Source organism: Neophocaena asiaeorientalis, unplaced genomic scaffold (genome assembly GCF_003031525.2).
Source record: "Neophocaena asiaeorientalis asiaeorientalis breed wild unplaced genomic scaffold, Neophocaena_asiaeorientalis_V1.1 scaffold229, whole genome shotgun sequence".
NCBI classification, from domain to species: Eukaryota; Metazoa; Chordata; class Mammalia; order Artiodactyla; family Phocoenidae; genus Neophocaena; species Neophocaena asiaeorientalis.
The window spans coordinates 554,669-579,578 of record NW_020174096.1 but is presented as its reverse complement, the minus strand read 5'-3'; the positions used below and the strand labels follow the sequence as shown (position 1 = coordinate 579,578).

The 24,910-nt window shown below is 39.3% G+C and overlaps 1 protein-coding gene and 1 pseudogene across 1 annotated transcript in view; one reads left to right on the top strand and one right to left on the bottom strand.

Annotated features, from left to right (window-relative positions):
* Nucleotides 1–2,353: 2,353 nt before the first annotated feature.
* The window catches only part of DNAJC21 (DnaJ heat shock protein family (Hsp40) member C21), a 30,837-nt gene continuing 8,280 nt past the window's right edge, over nt 2,354–24,910 (bottom strand). Inside the window, exons 3-13 of the mRNA XM_024754669.1 lie at nt 22,327–22,450; nt 21,892–22,014; nt 21,212–21,516; nt 19,838–19,989; nt 17,800–17,887; nt 15,457–15,615; nt 15,005–15,047; nt 10,508–10,680; nt 7,639–7,714; nt 6,713–7,107; nt 2,354–3,634 (exon numbers count right to left, since the gene is read on the bottom strand). Coding sequence (XP_024610437.1) covers nt 6,943–7,107; nt 7,639–7,714; nt 10,508–10,680; nt 15,005–15,047; nt 15,457–15,615; nt 17,800–17,887; nt 19,838–19,989; nt 21,212–21,516; nt 21,892–21,981 — 1,251 coding nt within the window. The 5' untranslated portion in view covers nt 21,982–22,014; nt 22,327–22,450 and the 3' untranslated portion in view covers nt 2,354–3,634; nt 6,713–6,942. The remainder of the gene's footprint in view (nt 3,635–6,712; nt 7,108–7,638; nt 7,715–10,507; nt 10,681–15,004; nt 15,048–15,456; nt 15,616–17,799; nt 17,888–19,837; nt 19,990–21,211; nt 21,517–21,891; nt 22,015–22,326; nt 22,451–24,910) is intronic.
* On the top strand, nt 22,091–24,017 carry LOC112405995 (riboflavin kinase pseudogene; annotated as a pseudogene).

The following is a 24,910-nucleotide window of genomic DNA, read 5'->3' as shown; positions in this document are numbered from 1 at the left end:
TTCACGGGGAAAGGGAACAGAATAGAATGGGAACTAGGATTTAACAGTGTGTGGCACTATTTGGGGCAAGCCTTTGTATGGCAAGCATTCTGCTGGGCTCTTTGTATACGAGGTTTCTTATTTTAACCACTAACGTGTGACATGGATACTACCATCCCCATTTAAAGGCAACGGGCTCAAAGCTTTGGTGTGACATGTCCTAGTTAACAAGCTTGTAACTTTGGAGCTGGGATTTGAACCTATGTGAATCTAACTTCAAGACCCATACTCTCTCCACACTGATCTCCTGTATAAGTGGAGGAAACAGTCTCTCTGTCTTTTGGTTTTGAGGCATCTCAAAAGGCTCCCTTGCGTGCCTACCTTGATTCTCAAACTGCTGCTATTCTGAGGATTCAGTTGTCCAGGACCTGAGGCGGGCAGGGTCCTTGGGCAGTAGGGCTGGCAAGGCCCCAGGAAGAGCGGCTGGGATTAGGGAGCAGAGACTGGATCTCCCTGGGCCCACCTCCGGCCACCGAATTCTGGAAGACAAACGGGGCCTGGTTTAAAGGCACCTACAGGGTGGGTGTGGAGAGCACCAAAGACGTCTCTCTCCAGCTGCACAGCTTTCTCTCAGGTGAGCCCAGATCGCAGAACACACAGCTCAGCTAAAAAGTGCCTGCAGATGGGCCCGCCCACTTGGGATAACTTTTCTCCTCAATCTCCTTGCAGTGATTAGCCATCTGCACTGGGCCTGCTCTTTCAAAACCCAGTTCAAGTTTGGAGAGAAAGCACGTGCACGCAGCACCGGTTTTTGAAGATGTCCAGCAGAGTGGTGTGAGCTCTCACCAGAGCGCTCATCAAACTGTCGGGCTTCCCTGGAGCTGCAGGTAGAGAACCCCAGCCCAGGATCCTGCCGTCACTCAGGGAATCCCCCTACCCCCAGGGCAGGCATCCTTCTATGGCATTTCCAGCAGAGAACCCTGACCGCACAGTTACAGAACATCCTAAGAGACGGATTCCACTATTGGATGGAACTGTTGAAAGTTCTGCTTCATATATGCTGAGACTACTGTTACCTCGTACACAAAAGTATGAGTTATTATTAAATTTGAAAATAAGAAAAGTACCTGAAGATATATTAACTACATACCAATTTATCTAAATGCGGAGAGACACCATGACCTTTTTGTTTTAGAAATTGTTAGAAACTTTCTCTAAGTGACATTCAAATAATTTATACTGTGAAGGATAATTTGAACTCTTCCTTGCTTTCAGAAGGCATTTTGTATCCGAAAGGACATCAGTGATGCTGGGGCCCTGTCTCATTTTAATGGCACAGTAATTCTCTGTACAAATGCACTGAGTCTTCTAACATAATTAGGATCAATGATCGTCAAGACAGTTTCCATTGGTATCACACAACCACGTTGAAATAGCATATTTTCAGCTTTAGCATGTAAAAATTTTGTTCCATTTGAGCCAGAAAGAATTTCAATATATATACTAGTACTTAAAAAACAAAAACAAAAACAAAAAAAACAGGGCTTCCCTGGTGGCGCAGTGGTTGGGAGTCTGCCTGCCAATGCAGGGGACACGGGTTCGTGCCCCGGTCCAGGAAGATCCCACATGCCGCGGAGCGGCTGGGCCCGTGAGCCATGGCCGCTGAGCCTGCGCGTCCGGAGCCTGTGCTCCACAACGGGAGAGGCCACAACAGTGAGAGGCCCGCGTACTGCAAAAAAAAAAAAAAAAAAAAAAAAAAATACACCATAGGATCAATATAATCATGGATTTCCCTGCAAATTACCATCCCCATTAGATGATTTCAGAAACCAAAGTGAACAGTTAAATAAAGCAAGAAAATTTATAAGCAGAAGAGATTATTGAAAATAAGTAAAAGCTAATAGCTATCGAATGCCTATCATGTGCCAGGCAGTGCTGACACTTAAGTTTTCACCTTTACAATTCGGCAAGGTTGATTTCACCCTTATTTTACAGATGAAAAAAAATTAAAGAGGCTTAAAGAGTTTAAACGACTTGCCCAAGATCACATAATTAGTGCTGCCACTGTAACCTGATCCCAGATCTCTCAGAGCTAAGAGTCCACGTCCTTGCCACTGTTGAAGCTATACCTCTCATATGGGGAGGGAACAATACACACGGTGAAATAAGAAGCGACTGGCTATATTCAATATCCCGAGATAAACCATAAGGGGAAATAATATAAAAAAGAATGTATATATATGCATGACTGAATCGCTTTGCTGTACAGCAGAAATTAACACATTATAAACCAACTATACTTCAATTAAAAAAAAAAAAGCAATCAGGACGTGAATCACCTGCAACAGGAAATGCAAAACAACAGAGGCTTCAGTAATGCAGGAGTTTTATTTCTCTTGAATGCAGAAGGAGGTTGTCTGGGGCTTATAGGGTCCCCCTACGTGTCAAGGATGGAAGCTCCTGGGCTTCAGTTGCTCTGCCCTGTGAGGATTCATGGTCCCAGACAGGGGTAGAGCGCCAACCATTACCGACCTGTTCATTGAAGCTGGCGGAGGAGGGAATAAGGACATCCCACATCTTTAAGGACATGTCCCCAAAGTTGCTCAGATCACTGGCCAGAACATACAGACTCCTAGCTGCAAGGGAGGCTAGGAAGGTAATATTTTAGGTGGCTTTGTGCCCAATTAAAAATCAGGATTATAAGGAAGGAGAGAATGAACATTGAGAGAAACAAGTAACAGCCTCTGCTACAGTGAACTTATGGAATATGCTAGGAATAAAATGTAGACCTGAAAACCTTTATCTCCCCTTTCGTGCAAGTGTATTTCCTATTAACAAAAAATGGAACATTAATTTGTATTTCTCTGGATATTTGAAGTATTTCATGAAAACATGTTAGTAGAGTGATAAACCCTCATTATCCATCACCCAGAATTACTGCTAACATCTTCCTTCAGATCTTAATTAGAAGTCTTGCCTCAGATAAGGCCCCTTTGCTGCCACGCCCCCATTCCACCCCTCTCCATTTCCAGAGGCAACTACTTTTCTGAATGATGTGTTTCCCATTGATGGTTCTATATTTTCTCTCTATAAATAACAACAGTACTTTAAAAAACTATATATAAGTGGCATACATGTCACCTTCTGACAGCTTGTTTTCATTCAATATTTTTTTAAGGCTAGCCATTGGTATTACATATCCAGTTCACTCATTTGAACTGCCTGTTTGCCATCTTATTGTCCATTATACAATTTATCCACTTTCTTGTTCACGGAGATTTAGGGTCCATCTCCAACTTTTCCCAGATACAAGCAATTCAGCTGTGATCAGCCACTAAGTCTCCTCGTCCACACGCGCCTGGATTCCTGAGAGCACTGCTTCTCAAGATGCAAGAAGCACGCGAGTCACCTGAGAAGTCTTGTTAATTGCAAATTCTCACTCAGCAGGGCCGGAGTGGGACCTGGATGACAGTCCTCAGGTGGAGCCCATGCTGTGTCTCTGCAGACACTGTGAGACTCTAAGTATACCCCTGGAGTTGTCAGGTCAGGGGGTACGTCTTCAACTTTCATAGCCACCATCAAACTGAAGCAATTGTTCCCATTTCTCCATTCTCACCAACACTTGATCTTGTGAGACTTTTTGCCTTTTGCCAATCTGAAAATATGAAACAACTAAGTCATATTTCCCTGATTATCAGTGACAATGATCACCTTTTCATACTGTTTTGACTATTCAAGCTTTTTCTGTTCATATATTTTACCCATTTTTCTAATGCAGCGGTTCTAAGCGTGGTCTGAGGACCCTGGGAGATCCACAAGGTCCTTCTTTTTCCAATTTCTTATCCACATGAGGCTCAATTTTCTTCACATACTTTAACCAAAACATATAGCAACAGACTGATTGAAGAAGCAGCCATCAGAATCCAGCTGTCTTCTATTGAGCCAGACATTAAAGAGATTTTCAGAAATGTAAAACAAATGCCTCTCTTCTCATTAAACTTTCACTTTGAAAAAGTTATTTTCCAAAAATGTTATTTAACAGGTATTACTTTAAATAAGGTAATACTTCAAAAACTCCTCTATTTTCATTTCTAATAGAGTAAATATCAGTAGATATAAACTACATACACAAAACCACTTTGGGGTTCTCAATTTTTGAGACTGTAAAGGGATCTTGATACCAATAAGTTCGAGAACTGCTCGGTATTAATGCATAACTGTCAATTGCTCACTGATTTATAGGAGGTTCTTTTGTCATTTAATGTATTCTGGATACTAATCCTTTGTCAGTTATATGTATCAAAACATTTTCTCCCAGTCTGAGGCTTGTGTTTTTACTTATGTTGCCTATTGTTCTACAGAAGGTTTCATTTTGATGCCGTCCTATTTTCCTATAGTGCTGTGCTTTTGATAAGGATTCTGTTCCTATTTTGAAACAGGGAAGGTCTCACTGGGCTGTATGGAGAACCCTAGCCTTGGTACCACTGAATGAATTATGGAGGAATAAACGGGATTTCCCCTAACCCTCTCCTTCCAGAACCCTCAAGCTATGCACCTTCTACACTTGAGCTAACTTCAATCAAGATGGTAGTTACCACTGAGCTTTAATGAGATTAACGTAAAATATGTGCTCATGTATTTTTGAATATTCTGCTCTGCCTCAGACAAACAATAACGAACGTCTGTGATCCACCAGAAATAACATTTTACCCTTGGCATAACATACGTTTCTGTTTTCCTCTTCAGAAGTAGATGGGAAAGGAAATTCCCATAAAACTTAAAGCGCATTTAATTCAGCACGTACAGTTCTATCTGCAAATATTTTAACTGAAAAAGATTTAGCTCATCTAAATTCAATAACATTGTGTATAAAGCTTTTGTATTTAAAAAGCGTTTTCATATGTACTATTTTGTCTGATCTTCATAATAATCCTGTGTGATAAATGGAGACGATATTATTATGCTAACAACTGTGTTAGATAAGGAAAACGAAGTTCAGAGAAGTTAAATGACTTATCAGCATCACACACAGGATTAGAACTGAAATCTAATTTCTGATCACAACTGATGAAGATCTCTTAAAAAGTATGGATGACTTCTGTCAATGAGAATAAAAGTGACAAGAAACCCCAATCAATCGTCACATGTAGCAGGAATAAATTTAAATATGCCTGCATGGTTGGTACAAGGGAAAGCAAGGAAGGTCTGAAGGGCATTTGCAGGACATTCTCTACCTTTCAAGATGACTTCCTATTTTTTACTGAACAATAAATAACATGTGACTAATATGCCCTCCCATTCATTAATATTCCTATTCATAATTGTGGCCAATTCATCTAGTTCAAATTAGAGGAAGGTGGTGAGTGTTCAGATGAAGCCTGGGAGGAAAAGACCAAAGACAGAAATCTGGCTGGCATTTCCCCTGAAGGGACCAAGAAAGGGGGGAAAACAATTAGGAGGAATTAGCAATAGAAGTTAGAAAGGGAAGAAGGTAAAGAAAATAAACATCTATCTAAATGAAGAAGAAACAAACTAAAAATTAAGCTACAAGTGCATATTTTCAAGCCCATCTCACAGAACGATCCGTATCATCAATACTATCCATGAAGCTTTCAGAAAAGACCTCACCCTCGGGGACCCTGTGTTTTAGAACTTATGCATAACTGAAGATTGTTTCATTTGAAGATCAAGGATATATGGAGAGAAATAACTTCACTGAACAGCAAGTACTTATTTCAAGCTAGTGAGTTCAAAGTTACTTTCAAGACCAACTAAAAGCATTGCCTATTTAATCCACCCTAAAACCTGACTCATCACTGATTCATATACGTGACCACACTCACTTATAAAGATTCTCCGTATTTCTTTTTTTATCTTTGCTACAGAGTAGATAATCTAGGGCATAAATATCAGCCCTAGTGAAAAATCTTTCATTAAAAAAGTTTCTCTCTTGGGGCTTCCCTGGTGGTGCAGTGGTTGAGAGTCCACCTGCCAATGCAGGGGACACGGGTTCGTGCCCCGGTCCAGGAATCAAAAAAAAAAAAAAAAAAAAAAAAAAAAAAAAGGAAAAAAGTTTCTCTCCACTGAATGATGGAAAAAACAAAAAACTTCTGAAAATAGTGAAAAAACCCAAGGCAGAATATCCCTTGTTAAATAGAATAAATTCTGAACCATCTGCTACCTTGATCCATCATGCTTTACAGCTGTCCCTATGCCTAAGGAGGACACACCCTATAAATTAATTTGTTCCATCTCCGTGAGCCAAATCAGAGTGAAAAACCAAAAGATATCTTATTGATAATTACCAGTAAAATCTCAAGTTAAATCAATATAATTATACCTTGAAGAGATACTATTCTTGAAAAACAACCATATATGTTCAATTAGTTTCTACTTATCACTGTCCTTGAGGGGAAAAAAAATGCAGTAATTAACAACAGGTTATTTAGAAGTAGTTTTAAAATCAGAACTGGAATCATGGTATCAGGTGGAAAAAATCCATGACGATTTTAAAATGATCTGAGTCTTCAACAGATCATGAAGCATAACAAAACACAAAACCACTGAATCATATAAAAATGCTTATCATATAAAAACACTTTCACTTAATGTGAAATTCACAGAATAAAACAGAAAGGAGCATTTGTACGTGTTAAAATAATTTAATTCTCTCTGTACATTTCTGTCCATATGAGCCAAGAGAAGTCAAGAATGCATACTTTACAATATTTACCTGTTTTGAGACATTCACGTCAATTCAGATGGCAAAAGTAGAATTCAATCACCAATGAAATGTTTAAAAAATATATATTAAACAAAAAAATGCTTCTACAAGATAAAAATAATCTCCCACAATGCAATAAATTGCAGATGACTGAAATTTTAACTCTTTAGATGATTTCAGTTCCGTTTTTGGTGTCAAAATCTAGTGACAATCAAAAAGAAAAAGCATTGGCAGGATTTCTATCTGTTTTTACGTTTCTCTTTTTTGCTTCGACTATCTGTTACACTGTTTAAAGATGATGATGAAGGTGCTCTTGCGTGACCTGTGGCCTTTAGATGGTCAAAAAGTTTATTCCGGGATGGAAATTCACTATGGCAGGTTGTACAGCTGATAAGAACATCACTCTGAGAAGGGAAAAAAAAAGGAAGAAAAAACAACATAAAAAACATAAATAAAAGCAAGTATTATTATCTGAGAGCAGTGTTTTCACGTTGAGATTAAATATCAAACAACTGCAAAATAAAGACCTTGTAACACAACGGACAGCTACTAAGACAGGCTCAACAGAGGCAGTTGTTCTTGGAAGTCGAGTTCCATTAACCAACACCATCAACTTTAAGGGTCCTGAGACATTCAACAGGACATACCACATGGATAAGGCTTTGGATTTCAGAGTAATGGAAAACAGAACAGTAACTGTTCTGGTACAATCTGATATGTCCAATGTGCTTCTTCTTACTTTAAAGAAAAAAATGTCAGCGGCACATACATAAATTCTACGTTCGTCAAGGAAAACTGTTGATGGAGCCACATCTACGCAGCAGGTGCAGAAGGGCTCACCAAATACACACTTAACGTCTTCAGAATTAGAATTAAGATTATACTGCTTAAACAACAAGGTCCACTGAAGAGTTGTCAATATTATTTTGACCTACCACTGTCTGTAGTTCAGCAGGTACTCTGACAGATTTTTTAGTATCTTTGGCTTTCTTTCCTTTGGGTTTAGAAACACTGGAAAATAAATGAAAGAATTCAGTATAATCCAATAATAATGTACCCCTTTTAACTGTCACCTTGCTCCCAAGAAGACTCAAAAGAGTGACATGCGTTTTAAAGGCTAATTCATTCATTTTAATGGCCAAGTAAATTAATTTTCACATCTCAAATGAACAGCTTTAAAAAACAACTTTAGAGATCATCAGATATCAAATATGACACAAAAACGAAGGAATTTACTTAAAAGTTGAAACACAAGCTAAAACAAGAATACTAAAATAGCTCCGAACTTTTATATGGTGTATTTTTGTAAAAAAGCTAATTAATACTCCATTTACTGAAGCAAACCACCTTCACGGCCAACCAGTAGTACTCACAAATGATCTATGACATTAAGTGTGTTTCCCCAAAGACACAACTTGTTAAACCTGATCCAGTTGATGACAAACATTTCATCAGTTCCACAGTGAAATGAGAAAAACACTGTAATGCATTTTTTATAGAATTACATTTGTTAAATGTAAAGAATTTTCTTTTAAGATTTTGTCCTTTCTGCTGATCTGTGGGTTTTTCTCCCCTGTATTCTATAACCCAGAATTACCAGCCAGTATAGTCAGTTTCCTCCTGTTCTGCTTTAACGCCACAAAATCCCTCTGCTTAATCTGTATGAATTTTCATTTTCTTTAGTCCTCTCATACTTTTTCCCTCATTTGTGCTGACCAAATTCTTAGGGTGAAATCTGAGCACAACCGAATTTACAGACCAGAGGGAATGGGTTATAACCAATGGGTTATAATGCTGCCAAGCTCTTGAGCATTCCATTCTTCGAGCAGAACCCAGGAGTCCGTATTAAGTTAAACCTACACATTCACCCGATGCTGATCAGGAGTACAGCACAGCATCATGCGGTATTGAGCCAGGTGTGAAAGCGCCAAGAAAAAGACACAATGACATAAAAGGCAACAGATTAACATTTACTAATTTACAGAATATCACCACAGAGAGGCCACAAATATATCCAAGAAAATTCAGGATAATATTCCCAAAGAACAATTCACCTGATTATGAAAGGCAGCAGCTACATCTCTGAAGCTAATATCTAAGACGTTATCTTTCAAAAGTACTCTAGAGAGGACATAATGTACAGCATATGAATATACTCAATAATACTGCCATAACTTTGTATGGCGACAGACGGTTCCTAGACCTGTTGTGGTGATCAGTTAATGTAATGTATATAAACGTCAAATCACTATGTTGTATACCCGACACTAAAATAACACTGTATGTTAACTATATTTCAATAAAACAATAAAAAGGAATAAAAATAAAAACGTGCCCTAGATACACACACGTTTTAGGTAGCTAGTAGCATCCACGCACTGCAGAGCAGCAGCAGAGGGGTCCCGCAGAAAGGGGGGTCTGGACACCTGCCGGTGGGGGTGGGCTATCTATCCCAGCCCCGCCACTCCTCAGCAGTGAAGACACCATTTGAATTCTCTGACTCTTTTTCTCACGTCGTTAAGTGAGAAAGCTGAACTTCACTACTTCACTAGTAGTCGCGAAAGTCTGAGTTTGAGCAATGAGAACCCTTTTTCCTCCCCCAAATGAATCCCACGTGGAGGTACTATGGAAAATGAATGAAAATACTTTAGCTCTAGATGACGGAGGTGCTCAGGGGCCTGGAGCCCCCCTTCTGGCCCATCCCTCATACACCCAAGCAGCCTCTGAGGGACCTTCACAGGATGCTTGGGCCCCATGGAGCTAGCTGAACTGGGTCCTTCAAGTAGTCAGGCAGATGGGATTAAACGCCCACTTTCCCACTTACCAGCTTTTGTTCTGGGGCAAGTCATTTAACCCAGACTCAGTTTCCTCACGTTTAACATGGGAACACACATCAAGCATCAGAGTAGCGTGTAACCTCCCCTTCCAGCTTTCCACTGTCCAAAGTCTTCCAAGGCAGGCGTCCAGGTTACCCGTTTACGGAGCTCCTTGTTCTCCTTTTCCTACAGCTCCAGGCCTACTCTAGGCTTCCATGGCATTTCTCTCCTCATTCATGGCACCTAAATCCCACACCCCTCACTGTTACTCCAGCGTTGAGCATTTCCAACTCAGGCTTCCACCTCACTCTGTCACTGGAACTCCTTTTTCATGGTCCTGTGACAGGAACCTGCGGTTGCCTACTGTTCAGAGCTTTCCTCAAGGAATAAGAAATTACTCCGCTCCAGAGGAACAGAGGAGGATGGCGGCGAGAAAGTCAGACAAGGAGAGGAGGGGAAAAGGAATGCCACCTGCCCTGAGCGAGACCTTCCCCTGGCCAGCCGCTGTGGCCTGTGCAGCACCAGGACTCCTGGGCCTTTAGAGCACGAGGGCCCCAAGCTGTGCACATACGCCCTGACGACCTGCACGGAGGCTGAAGGCAGGATGCCTGGCCCGAGCATGGAGGTTTGGTCAGCGATACTCAGGTGAATGGGGCACAGTCTTGTCTGTAGTCTTGTTCTCAGGCAAGTGCCAAGGATTACTGACCCTGGGCAAAATAAGAACCTGAGCAGGATAAAGGGAACAAAAACTGGGTCCACGTGACTCCTTCCTGCTTTGGGCCATGTTGCTGCAATGTCTGAGCACACTGTCTAGCATTCTCCCTCCAACACCGTCCTCTGTAAACGTACGTGTGTAGGTGTAAATCACAGATACATCTGACTCATGGCGTCCAGCACGGGAAAGGGGGTTTTATTTGATAGATGAAAAGCCATCCTCACCACCAGCATTAAGTAATTAGAAAACAACAAGCAACTCTGACTTACTTACCTTTTAGCTTCACTTTTGGGGTCATCACACCGTTCCACAGTCTCTGTAACACCGACATTTTCTTGGGGACTATCTTCCAATCCTTTGGCACTGCCTTGATTTAGGCTGTTATCTTCTGGATCAACCTTTACTGCTTCTCCAGTTCCATTTTCATTGAAATTATCATCATAATTCTAGGTAAGAAAACATGCATGCCATTACAAAACAAATAATATAATACTACTGGCTTTTTATGTTATGTTGCCAAATAGTTACAATAAACAATGGTGATGTGCTGTACACTCTGGTAGGAGGATATCTTCAGGAAATAAAAAGGAGAGGCAGGGGCTTCCCTGGTGACGCAGTGGTTGAGAGTCCGCCTGCAGATGCAGGGGACGCGGTTCGTACCCCAGTTGGGAGGGGACAAAAAGGGGAGGGGCCCGGTCCCCCAAAAAAAAAAAAAAAAAAAAAAAAAAAAAAAAAGGAGAGGCAGACAATAACTTAAGAACATGAATGCCCATTACAGAAATATTAAATTAGGGAAAATTGGAAACAATCCAAATATTCAATAAGTGAATGGTTGAATATATGAAGGAAAATTATAGAGCTCTTAAAAATCATGTTTCCAAAGATATTGATTCAATTATGTGAAAAAATAGAACATATTAGCAAAAACGGTAGAGAGAAAATTATATATAACCTCTGATCACAACTCAATTCAACATTAAGTAATATCTATAGACAGAATTAGGGATGATATTTATACTCTTCCGTATTTTCCAAATGATCTGCAATGAGCAACTATTTTACAATCAGGAAAAAAGCAAACAACACCAAACAGGCATGATAAAAGAAAAAACACCTGACTAACATATCTTCGCTAAATACAACTGATTTGTTTTTGTCTCAGGTAACATTTTGCCATGTCTGCTTTCTCCCTCTCTTCTTCCCATGTTCCTTCTCTCTGCACCCACCCTCCAACTATGAAAGCAAGCTGCAGGTAGATCTCATGTATCTCCTAAGAACAGAAACACTCTCCTACATAACCACAATTCCCTCTTCACACTCAAGAATTTAACACTGACATTATCTGTTACACAATCCATAACCACATTCCAGTAATGTCCTTTTTTGTAACCCCTGCATTATAGTAGATATAATCCAGGACCAATGTTGCATTTAGTTGTCATATCTCTTTAATCACCTTTATTCCAGAACAGTACCCCCCTCCATTTTTTTGGTCTTTCATGATATTGACAATTTGATGGCTGCTTTGTAGCATGTCCCACAGTTTGACTTTAATTACTTCCTCGTGATTAGATTCAGGTTAAACATTTCTAGCAGGAATATTATAAAGATAATTCTGTGTCCTCAATACATTATATTAGGAAGCAAAATGTCAGTTCCCATTTTTCAGCGATTAAAGTTTCATCATTTGATTAAGATGGTATTGCCAGATTTTTCTACTGTTGAGTACCTTTTTCTTTTTTTAATATGTGCAGAGTGTTACTTTGAGATTGTGTCAATATCCTGTTCCCTAATAACTATTCACCCAATGGATCTGGCATCTACTGATGATTCTTATGTGAACCATTTATTACACTGGTGGATACAGAACAGTGATGTTTTCTGCTTCTATTAGTCCTGCCATTTGCATTTGTGTTAATTCATATTCTTGGAATGAAGCGTTCCCATCTGCTTCCTTTCTCCAACTCTCTCTTTTTCTAGGCTCAATATAGATACATGATTTTTTTTAATAAAATAAATGTCTAAAAATCTATGACCACTATTCTTTCTGATGACTCAAATTTTCCCATATTCGGCAAGCCCTTAAGCTGACTCCTGGGTACTTCTGACTTATCCCCGTCAATTTTTGAATACCCCTTATATTTCTAGCATAGATAATGCAGGCTCACCATGTGTTTTCCCTGTTTCAGCCTTAGAATCAGCCATTTCTCCAAGGACCAAACCCTGACTCCTTTTACTGGGGAAGGGGATTTAGAGACAAAGATGTGTGAACTACATATGCTCAGTGCTACTGGGTATCACTGCTTCTGGGCCCTCAGTGTATACTGCTCATGCATGTATTATTTATTTTTTTATATCACGAGCTCATACTGATACCCCCAATTCCAGTCCAACATTAGTGTTCTTCCTCTCTCTTTCCCTCAATTGATACCTGTATTTCCCTTCTCCCACAAGAGAATCTGGTTCCCAACAACATTAGTATATTTGCTCCATCCTACAATACACATAAGATAGTTTCAGAAATACCACACCAATACCACCAAAATATCCCCTAAGTAAAGCTCAAGATTTCTTCTTTTAGAGTTAATTCTGTCTTTAGAGCATGTCCCAAGGATGGTGTTCAGAGCAGCACATTCTAAACTTCCTTGCGTTAATTCTTCCTTGCTGTCAACAAGGGGGTTTTGTTTGTTCACGTTCAATTTCAGCTTTGGGGGTTTTCTTTTACAATCCTTGCTGGCTTATGCAAAATTTTTTGACAATACAGAAAACTCCCAATCTGAAGTTTCATGAGTCTCGGTATCTGCTGCTTCCTGCTCTTTTACCTACCCGTACGTGTCTCCACACTACCTTCCCCTTCAAAAAGAGCTTAGAAAATATCCAGGGAAAGTGCTACATAAAACTTGATCTGAATTGGGGCTGTCTCCCTGATATAATTAGAAACCAGAAACAAGAGGTATCATCAAGGAATACATATAGCTTTGGGGGGAAAAAAATGGGCTGGTAAACAGAAGCATTTTCCTTGGTAAGAGAATACAAATACATGTGCTTATTGTTGCAATCTTTAGGACCTATCAGGTATAAGTCCCTCTCCATTCCATTTTGTCTTCACTCCAGTGGTTCTGACACACAAGAGAGAAAGTGTTCTAAACAAATGACTACAGAGTCTTTGGGTGGAAGATGATATGAGTCATTTTATAAAAGGAACATATAATTTGCTATGTGGTTTTGTAACTGAGACAAAAAGTTCCAAGTCACAATTTTAATAGTGATTAACTCATGTGTCATGTATCATTTTGGAATATGAAAGACAAAATTATCAAACATATTATAGACATTTGGATAAATAAGCCAAATCTAAAGATTTATGAAAAATTATTAGTGTGTTACCTAAGTTTTCTTAAAAACATTTCCAATTTTTAAAAAGAGCTACATTTAACATTTAATACTTAATATAAGCAAATACAATTAGATTATATTAAAATAGCACAGAAATCAATTCCATTCCCTGTAGAACCACCAAATACCCTTAGTAAAATGGGCAAGTTCATTTTGTTTTTATAGATTCAAAAAATCCACAAGGCTGTGTTATACATATAACAACACAATACCCTTTTATTTAATAATAATTCTTAAGAGGTTAAGTTTGGACCCCCCAGTATGAAATATTTAAACTTGAAAAAACATTTTTTTTCAAGAATCACAATCATTACAAGTTTCTAAGCAAATGCTCCTTTTTTTAACCACTTTTTAATGAAGTATAGTTAATTTACAATGTTGTATTAGTTTCAAGTGTGCAGTAAAGTGATTCAGTTACACACATATATATATATTATTTTTCAGATTCTTTTCCGTTATACGTTATTACAAGATATTGAATATAGCTCCCCATGCTATACAGTAGGTCCCTGTTGGCTATCTGTTTTATATATAGTACTGTGTACATGTTAATCCCAAACTCCTAATTTGCCTCACCCCCCCCACCACTATCCCCTTTGGTAACCATAAGTTTGTTCTCTATGTCTGTGACTCTATTCCTGTTTTGTAAGTAAGTTCATTTGTATCGTTTTTTTCCATTCCACAAATAGGTGGTACTTTATGATATTTGTCTTTGTCTGACTTACTTCACTTAATATGATAATCTCTAAGTCCATTCATGTTGCCGCAAATGGCATTATTTCACTCCTTTTTTATGGCTGACAATATTTCATTGTGTATATATACTGCACCTTCTTTATCCATTCATCTGTTGATGGACAATTAGGCTGCTTCCATGTCTTGGCTATTGTAAACAGTGCTTCTATGAACACTGGGGTGTATGTATCTTTTCAAATTAGAGTTTCCTCCAGACACATGCCCAGGAGTGGGTAAGCAAATGTTCCCTTTCCGAAATTTCATGTACATTATTACAATGATCAATCCCCAGATTTTCATATATTTCTGAGTTGAACTGTTATATTGATATAAAAATCTTGTCATCACATGTGTCCAAATATTTTTTTAATATGGTCCCCTCAGCTAATCTGTATTATGGGAATTCCACATGCCAAATTTTTAAACACACAGACAACAATAGCTAGGTAAATTGGCCACATATATATGAGGTAAAGCACTGAAAAACCAAAATATTTTCAACTCCTTTTAATCTGTTTTACAATCAACATGAAATTAGGGAGTGACAGTCCCTCTCCTTAATACAAATTATACTGAATAAACAAGAGCACTCCAACTTTACATCTGATATTAAATGTTAATAAAACTTTTTCAACATACCTGTGCTGGTTTCTGTTTCTTTTTCTTCTGTTTTTTAGAAAGCCTAAGAACAAATATAAATCAAAACGTCAAATACTTGACTAAGTGGAAAGAAAAAATACTGAAATACTAGTGATACAAACAGAAATAAGATATTAAAACATATTTAATATCATAAAGCATTAAAATAAAAATATCCACATTATCATTTTAGAAAAATGTTAACAGTGGTTCAATTGATAGTAGTTAGCATATCAATTACCCAGTTATAAAACCGATTTTAATAGTCATAATATAGTCTATAAAAATTATATCTGACATCATGTCTTTAACCATTTCAATACTATAAAGTTCTCTTAACTAGGAGAAACACAGAAAATATTAGTATAACAGAATAACTTCTTTGCGATAAAACAGCACTTAAATGCAATCTCTAATGTGCTAAGTAGGTGCAGTGACATTTTTAGAAGTACTTTTGTTTTGGTGCATCCTCCATTTCTTCCTCAGAGTTGGCATCCAGACTGTTTTCATCAGTTTGAGGTCCTGAAAAATTTGCTTCCTCCTCCTCCAACTGTTGTTTTAACAAGGCAACCATTTCCCGATGCTTCTTTGATTTTTCATGATTCCTCATGCTGAAAGAACAAGCTGGTATGAGTGACTGCAACGGGATTAATTCACAAGAGTAGTTTACCTCCTTTTGCTTTTTTCCAGAGGGGTCTCCCTTCTCACTGCCGCTACCCTAAATGTAAACTAAGACACACCTCTACCCTTCTGTGTGAAACTCCATAAGCAATGTCTAGTTCAGTGCCCCCATGGGCAACTAAATAACACTTCACAAAATAGAACTGACAACACTTAAGCTATGAGAGTTATATAAACTAAAAAGTAGAAAACTCGTGTCACTACTTTATCTCATCCTGTTCAGTTCTGGATTTTTCTAGTTGGGGTTGCCTACTTTTCATTCCCACTAAAATTCTCTCCTTAAGACCGAGGTTCCTCAGAGAAATTGGAACGTCTTGTGCCAGAAAGTGAGTGCTCAAAAATATGGCTGGGACATGTCAGAAGGACAGAGGAGCCACGTTGAAGGAATTCTCACTAACCACATCCGGGAAATCTGAGCATGAGAAGGGCAACAATGAATTCTAAAGCACTGAAAAGAAATTCATACCGACAACAGACAGGTAAATGTTCCTGTGCACGCAGAAGGTCAAATGATGACTTATGATGTAGGAGCACTGGCACTGGAAAAGCCTCGTTTTGAAATGATTATAGATAAGATTGGTACAAGCTGAAATCATCAGTGGGTGCTAAATCCAGGAAGGAAATTTTGATGAAGAGAAAGATATCTGCATGGCTTTAAAGTGTCTCCCCGCATATTAAACATGCTGCAAGGGAAAAAATACTAACTATACAGTGGAAAAGCTAGACAACAACACCTTGACTGGATGATCAAAATGATCACCACCAATGAGGGGCAGACAGACTTCTGTCCTTCCAGATAGAAACCCTGAGAGCAACACATGCTTACACAGTACTCTAGCTAGGAATGCACAACCTGAATCTAATCATGAGGAAATGGACACACCCAAATGAGAAATAGTCTGTCTTTAAAAAACATTTTTTAACATCTTCCAAAATGTCAATGGCACAGAAACAGGAACTGGTCCAGATTAAATGAGACTAAATAAATAAATGCAATACATGATCCTAGACGAGATCCTGTACTGAAGTTGGGAAAATGCTACATAGGACATTAACACAGGATCAACTGACAAAAGCGAAATATAGGCAGTAAATGGAATAAAAGTACTACATCAACGTTATAAATTTCCTGAAGTTGACGGCTGTGATTATGTAGAAGAACGTCCTTATTCTTAAGGAATATATACTGAGGTGTTCAGAGGTAAAGGAGCACTATGTATGTAACTTACTCTCAGATTATTCAGAAAGAACCTTGTCTGTGTGTGTGGAGAGAGAACGAGCACATGCAAATGGCGCAAAATGTGAGCAACAGGTGAACCGGGCGCTCTACAGTCTATTCATGCAACTTGTCGGTAAGTTTGACGTCCTTTCCAAATACAAAAACTACTTTTAAAGCCTCCTTCATCGTTGCTCGTTTCCTTGCTTGTTTCTGCCCGCCTTGCGCCACTCCTCTGGCTATGCTATCGCTCTTCCCTGGGGTTACACAGTGATACCACTCAGGACTCCCAAGCTCCATTTCCATCCTTTGCCTCCTCCTTCTTTACTGCACGTGTTTTGCTTCTTTTCCCCTTGCTAATTCTACTCTCATCTTTTCCCAGATTCTAGCCGGCCCCTCCCCGCCGCCTGCCTTATGATAGTATCCTTTCTAATACTGCTCTCTTCGTGACTGTTCCCCTAAGATAAAGTTCTTCGACCTCAGCAACTATACTACAGGCAGGACACATCTGAAGTTCTCGGGCTGGCGGTAACGGTCCTCACGGGAGCGTGACGGCTGGAAGTGAGTTTGTACCAACTGTGGAGAAAGATGACTGGCCTCAGTTTAGCCCCCTTGCCTGTGTGACTCTGCCTTCCTCACCAAAGCAAGTAACGTTTCTTTCTGGAGATAGCGTACACGTTTAAAAAGCAGCTATTACACAGGAACATCACACGAATGAGAATCTGTGCAACAGGCTTACCTGCTGGTACACATCCTTCTTCCTCCCCTGCTGGGAAGATATCCCCCAAGATGACAGGTGAGGGCTAGTGACCAACTGCTACAAGCATTTTTTTTAGGACTGTCAAAGTGCTACACTTCACCTCAAAAGAGGAGGTGAGTTCAAAGATATTAAACTTACGCCTTTTCCGTCTTGAAAGATTTGTCACATGCTGGGCAGTAAAGGCTATCATAAAGTTCTGCATCCTCAGCCTCGTCACTATCTTTACCTACGAGAGGGAAGCCTACAGTTAAGAGTCCTGTTTGATTAGAACATAAATCTAAAACATGTTAACAAGTGACATCTCTTCAGTAAGTATCTAGAGTTGCACACATATCAGAAACTAAAATTTGTTGCTTCCTCACCAAGAAAAAACAATGTTACCGAGATGTGAGTTGGCCTTTTAAAAGCAGCACTGAATTATAAGGGAAGGCTTCCAAACAGATCACTTTACCTTCCAAGTTCTTTTCATAAGCCTACTTAGAAGAAAATTCAAAAAATTCTCAGAGTCCTAGGTATGGGCTAAGTTCAGAAAATCAAATGTCATTTTCATAGTTCTATAACAAAGCAGTTTTTTCAACAAAGGTGTTTTAGTTTATCTCCTGAGCAAGATTTGGTGTGAACACATGTATAATTGTAATCTACTCTTCAATGCTTAAATAAGCTTAGTTTATGACATTCCATCATTATTAGAAAGGTCATAAAATAGCGTATTACACGTAAAGTTTAACATTATCTTTACAGACTTTTATGAACTTGAAGCTTTATTACAACGGAATAATTATTACCAATATAGACCACAAAATCTAAGCTCAATTGAAAGTCTTGGCACAATCCCATATTCTATCTTTATAAGAAATAAACAAGTAAACTGATTGCCATTTTGGATTTACTATGGGATCGATAAAGAACCCAAGGTATCTCTTCTATATTCTACATTTTTAAAATAATAAGTAATGGTAATATGATTCTGAAGGACATTCTCACTGAAATCATAAATGATCAAAATACCTCCAATGTTTCGTATAAGATACTTTCTAATTATGTGTACACTTTCAAGTAGTTTGATTATTCAAATAGTTAATAAAGAATGCTGGATTTGAAGCCAAAATCTGGATCTAAGAATGTTCTCATATGTTCTCAGACATATGCCAGAGCTTCTCAGTAACAAAGGGATAACTATATGAGCAAAACCTACATATAAGGGACACAGTGTGAGGATCAAGCAAGATCTTATATGTGAAAGCACCTTATAAACTGTAAAACTCTCCATAATTATGCCACCTCACATTTACACAGTGCTTCATAACTATCAAGGCACTTTCACACATACTACTTGTAATTCATTAAGAAAACATTTAATTTCCTGATCACGTGGAATAAATAAAGTCTGTCATTTTATCATTTGAGCTATTAGTCTGAAAACCAACATTTGTAAGTAAGGTAAAATTAAGTAAACTATGTTTAGATCAGTTACTTTTATTTCTCATGGAACAGCCAGAGACAGTGGAGAAAGTCAGGTATATCAATCACTATTCTCAACAATGCCCAATCCTCTCCTTGTAAGGTAGTCACATGCCTGTGCTCTAGTGATAGAGGAAGAGAAAAGACACATTTCAGGACACCAAGAGAAGCCCCTCTACAAGTCAGAAATGAGACAATTTATATATGCCAGACAGACTCGGGCACAGTATCGGCTCTTCTGGAAAGAGTTACTATTAAAGCTTGACCTACTGCTTAACTGCATTTTCTAAAAATAACCAGTTACACCTGACAATATGCCCACTTCTCAATATATTTATGAAGCCAAATGGTTCAAAACATGGTCAGAAAAGAGTTCGTTAATGAAATTACTGCAATTATACTACTTCCATAGACTACCTTCACTTGGCCATGCCAAATTATTTTTCATTTCAATTATCTGCCATATTTAAAAACTGGGAGATGGACATAAAAATCCAGTTTTCCAGCCTCACTTTAAAAACAAACAAACCAAACAAACATGAAACTGGCAGCAATCAGCCGGAACCCAGGTGTTCTCCAGATTTTCATCTGCCCTCCCATTCGTTGTTGTCTCACACCTGAGCCCTTTATGGACATCCGTGAGCAACCTGAGTGCACAACCCCTGAGCACAAAAACATTATTTCCTACAGTTTCTTAATGAATGGAGCAAGTTACCATCCTGTCCATCTTGGAGTTCCCGTTCTTCCGCTTCATCTTCACCTGATCCATCTCCAAACTCCTTTTCATACTGCGCCTCCATCTCCCTGAGCTCCTTCTCCAAATCGGCCACCGTCATCCAGCTCTGCTCTTTGTACTGCTCCGCCAGTCTAGACACACACAGCACAGTCTCTGCATTGGTTTTATTTATTTTGGGGGCTTAAAACCCATCCCCAGGAGAGCTTCTTCCTCCCAAATTGTCAACGCCTACAAACTTAAAACCTGTGCTTGGCTGAAACAGGCAAAGTCACTTAAATCTGTTATCCGTTATGTGGTTGATTTTAATTGCTCCACTAGATAATGGGTTTTGAAACATATAACTCTTCACAACTTACTAAAAGTCTTCAGGTGGGGACTTCCCTGGTGGCGCAGTGGTTAAGAATCTGCCTGCCAACGCAGGGGACACGGGTTCGAGCCCTGGTCTGGGAAGATCCCACATGCCACGGAGCAACTAAGCCCGTGCGCCACAATTATGGAGCCTGCGCTCTAGAGCCCATGAGCCACAACTACTGGAGCCCACGGGCCTAGAGCCTGTGCTCCGCAACAAGAGAAGCCACCGCGAATGAGAAGCCCACACACTGCAACGAAGAGTAGCCCCCACTCGCTGCAACTAGAGAAAGCCCGTGCGCAGCGACGAAGACCCAACGCAGCCAAAAATAAATAAATAAATTTATTTATTAAAAAAAAAAGTCTTCAGGTGGTTTTAAACCGTGTCATGTAAAGTGCTAATTTTTCAAAAGATGAGGTGGGTAGAACTTTCAAGAAGTGAATCGTTTTTTAAAGAATGCTATAATGCTCTGGACACAATGCCCTTACAGTGACTCAAAACAACAAAACTTTAAAGGCACTGAAATGAATTAAATATCTAAGAGTATACGGACAGTATTGTGTGGTACTTAAAAGCAGCGCACTGGACTGACTTCTAGGGTCCAATTCCCACCTCTGCAATTTATTAGCTATGTGATCTTGGGCCTCATTTCCTCAAAAGAAAGGATAAAAACCCAAACTTACTTCACAGAATTGTTGCAAGAAAAGCACTTACAACAGGGCCTTGTACAGAATGAGAATTCGATTAACGTCAGTTATTATTAAACGTTACAAGAGTCTGAAAAGAATCTCAAGTATAAAGGGCCTCTGAAGGAAAACATCCAACTCAAAAGAAAAATTTTTTTACAGTAGATGAAAAGACATCGTTCAATGCCAGGATGTAAAAGAAAAGGATGAAGGCAGAATGAGGATTAAACCCCCCATGAAAGCACCACGTCAGGTATCCACTGATGCTTGCTGCGACCGGCACCTACTTATAGACAGGGTCCAGCCAGCACCACATACTTGGCCTGCTTTAGCTTCTGCTGCCGCCTCATTGCTTCGGCTTTCCTCGCCTTCTCTGCGTTCTGTTCTTCCACAAGTTTTCGATGAGCCTGCACTCTTCTATCTCTCTTACGGATGAAAGCTACCAGCTGACGGACAAGCTCATTCTTCTCTTTCCTTGCTTTGTCTCGAATCTTTTTGTTCTCTTTTTCCATGGCTCGTTTCTCCCAGTGGTTTGAAGCCTGTCGTGTATCATATTCTTCTTTCCAAGCAAAGTTCTTCTGAGTGCAGAAACTCTGCCAATAAGCGTAGAAAGGATGGACTACCTAGTGACAAAGAAAACAGGTAAAATGCTAGATTTTTATTTGGATTTCTTTTTTAGTAAGGCAGCAAATATCGCTGGTGCAAAACATCTAACCTCCTTTCTTCGTATGTACAACTTTACTATTAATCAACAGAGAAGACAGTCCTTTGAAGGCTTTACAAAATAACTCTTCAGAATGAATTTGATGAGCAAATTAATGGAATAGGACCAAGATCACTAAATAGTGAAAAGACGGGAGGTGATCAGGAAAAGAAAGAGAGGAAGAGAGTCACAGTAAAAGACCGAGAACTAGAACCCTTCTTCTTAAAATAAAAAAACAGGGAAAAGATACACTGACAAATGCTAATTACAAAATGGCAATGAATCTGTCTTCTACCGTATCATAGTCACTCTGGGAGTCTCCAAAAGTTGGGAAATCCTCAACATCCTCTTCTAAAGAAGATTCTAGTTCTTCCTTGGCAATCATTTCAAAAACATTACGATACACTGTATAAAAGCCCTAAAAAACAGTAACAGAAACACAAATTCTTAACACTCTTGTAGTTTAATTAGAGAGTGAGATTTTAAAATGCAACATGAAAAACTTTAATGTTACAGAATTACAGTCCCAAGCTCGGTCACTGAAGGTACATTTAGTTTTCAACTGAAGGTCTTTATATGCTGACAGTTTAAATATGAAAGCTCTGTTTTTCAGTTTCCAAAATGAACATTCCTTCACCTTCTACTGTAGAATAATTTTCGGAATTCTCTTTGCATTTGAGAGTCTTACTTAAGTACTTGGTAAGAAATTATCAGTGAGTTCATTTCTTACCTTTTCATCATCTCCATAACCAGAGTAACAGGTCACAGTGAAATAGTGAAGCAAATCTAAGCTGTCATCTTGATACTCTCCAGCAAGCCCACCTTTAAGCAGAGCCTCTCTATGATTATCATACCTAAACCAAAAAAATTAGCGACATCAGTGAAGGCTGAATAAATAAGAATTCAAAAGGATTCCTTACTCTGAAACAGTCAAAATATAATTATTGTACATTTTAACATGGTCAACCCACAACCAAAAAATCTGAAGAAAAATATCAACAGGCAAAGACTTAATAATCTTTCACAGAAGTGCTGATTAAAACTATGACTGCAACTCCCAGTACGTTACAGGCAGTATACGGTACTAGCCAATACGAAGAGGGGAATTTGATGAGCCAGGGAATGTCCATGACTCTCCCAGAAACGTAGCTGCACTTTCACACGAAAGACACCTTACTAAATAAGACAGTAGTGGACATCATCTGGTCCACAGGCTAATTACACATTTGGGATCTGGGAATTTACCAACATGGACCAGAATATAACTCTTCTAATGTTTATGTAAACAATCTAGGAGCTTCACACACATACAGCTGCCCCTCACTCTGTAAAGCTGGTTATTACCCTCGTTTGATATAACAGGAAACTGAAGCTCAGCAATATTACATAACATTGTCCACAGTCATAAAGCCAATGAGCAGCAGAGCTAGAATTCAAAACCATGTGTCCTGCACCAGAGGCCCATGCTCCTCGCCACCGTGCAGTACTGCCTCCAGATGACAGGAGAGTTACAGGCAGGGCCTTCAAACAAAAAGACAAGGGGATCCTCGGGACAAGAAAACAGCCTAAGATCCAGAGAAGAGCTAGAGTAAAAGGCAGGCAGGAAAGAATTTCAAAGTTTCCAAAGGAAGGCAAAAGCATTTCTTAAGGCCAGATTTCCAAATTCCGCAGGAGGAGAAAAATTTAGGATTCTCTGATTTTATATAAAAGATAATTTAATAAGAATTTTCCTCCAGACGCAGCCTGAGTCGCCCGGCACCTTCTGTTTGGTCAGCGGCGTAAGGGTCTCACCGAGGCGTGTCGTCCGCGCCGCTCGGCCCGTTGTATGCCCGTGCGCTCGCCCACCCGCCCACCCGGCCCGCGGAGCTCCTGCCCGTGTCCTCCGGCTGGCCCGGGGGTCCGGACACCGCCTCGATGGCGGCTCTGCCTGACGCGCGGACTGGACCGCAGCCCGCACCCTGAACGGACGGCGTCATGAGGCACCTGCTGTACTTCTGCCGCGGCCAGGTGGTGCGGTTCGGTCGCGGCCCCAAGCACCTGGGCATCCCTACAGATAACTTTCCTGAACAAGTAGTAAATAATCTTCCGGCTGATGCATCCACTGGCGTATATCATGGTTGGGCCAGTGATGGAAGTGTAGACGTCCATAAGATGGTGGTGAGCATAGGATGGAACCCATACTACAAGAATACAAAAAAGTCCGTGGAAGCTCATATCATGGATACTTTCAAAGAGGACTTCTATGGGGAAATTCTTGCTACCTCAGACCAGAAAAGAACTGATTCTTTAGAGTCACTTATTTCAGCAATTCAAGGTGATACTGAGGAAGCTAAGAAACGACTAGATTTACCAGAACATTTGAAACTCAAAGAAGACAATTTCTTCCAGGTTCCTAAAAGCAAAATAATGAATTGCCACTGATGGAAAAGCATCTTATTTATTCATTCACTGTTTTCTAATATTTTACTGCTCATAACTCTAGTCTCATCTTGGTTATATTTTAAAAATCAAACATTTTCCTACAGCTGTGAATTAAACAGTCCAATGTAGTTACCATATTATGTTCCAGCTGTTCAACTAAACCCATCACGTTACAGGACTAAAAAGGTTCATTTTAAAACTCAAGATGCTTTTTTATGTAATATGTTGATTAAAATGTACCACTAGAAAGGCCTTAAGTGTTTTACAGTGGGAATGAAATATATATAAATACGGGTAACAGGCAAGTCACTAGTTTGAGGTGAGAACTGTAATGCTCACGGTAAAGTTCTAGCATGCACGTGCCTGTGTAGCACGCTCTGCTAGTCAGAAGGCTTGTAAAAGTAACTATATTAAGCAGGGGCTAGACAGTTCACTACAAACTTAAGGGGAAAAAATCCAGACTTTGTATTTTTGATATTTTGCACATTTATTTATTATTATAGACATGAAGACTTGAGAAATTTCATTTTAGTCAGTCATTTCCTTTAAGGGCTCAAGTCACTGTACTGTGTTCCTTTTTTGTTACAGCTGCCTCAGTTCTAATTGGTCTAGACTCTCTCCCTATTATTTTTTTGTTTTTCTTTTAAAACAGTAAAATGAGTGTTTTTGGAATCTCTAGTTCTCATTTTTGTCTTGTAAAACACTTCTCTCTTTCTAAGGGTAGATATTCTTCAACATTTTTCTTAACCTTCGTTTCCTGTAAACAATTGTCAGTGTCAGTTCTTCCATGTAGAATATCCAACTCTACATTTACAAAATGTAGAGTTTCATCTGCGTCTGTATGTGCCATCCCATCCCTTCACTATATGAACAGTGATTAAGCGCCTATCTCT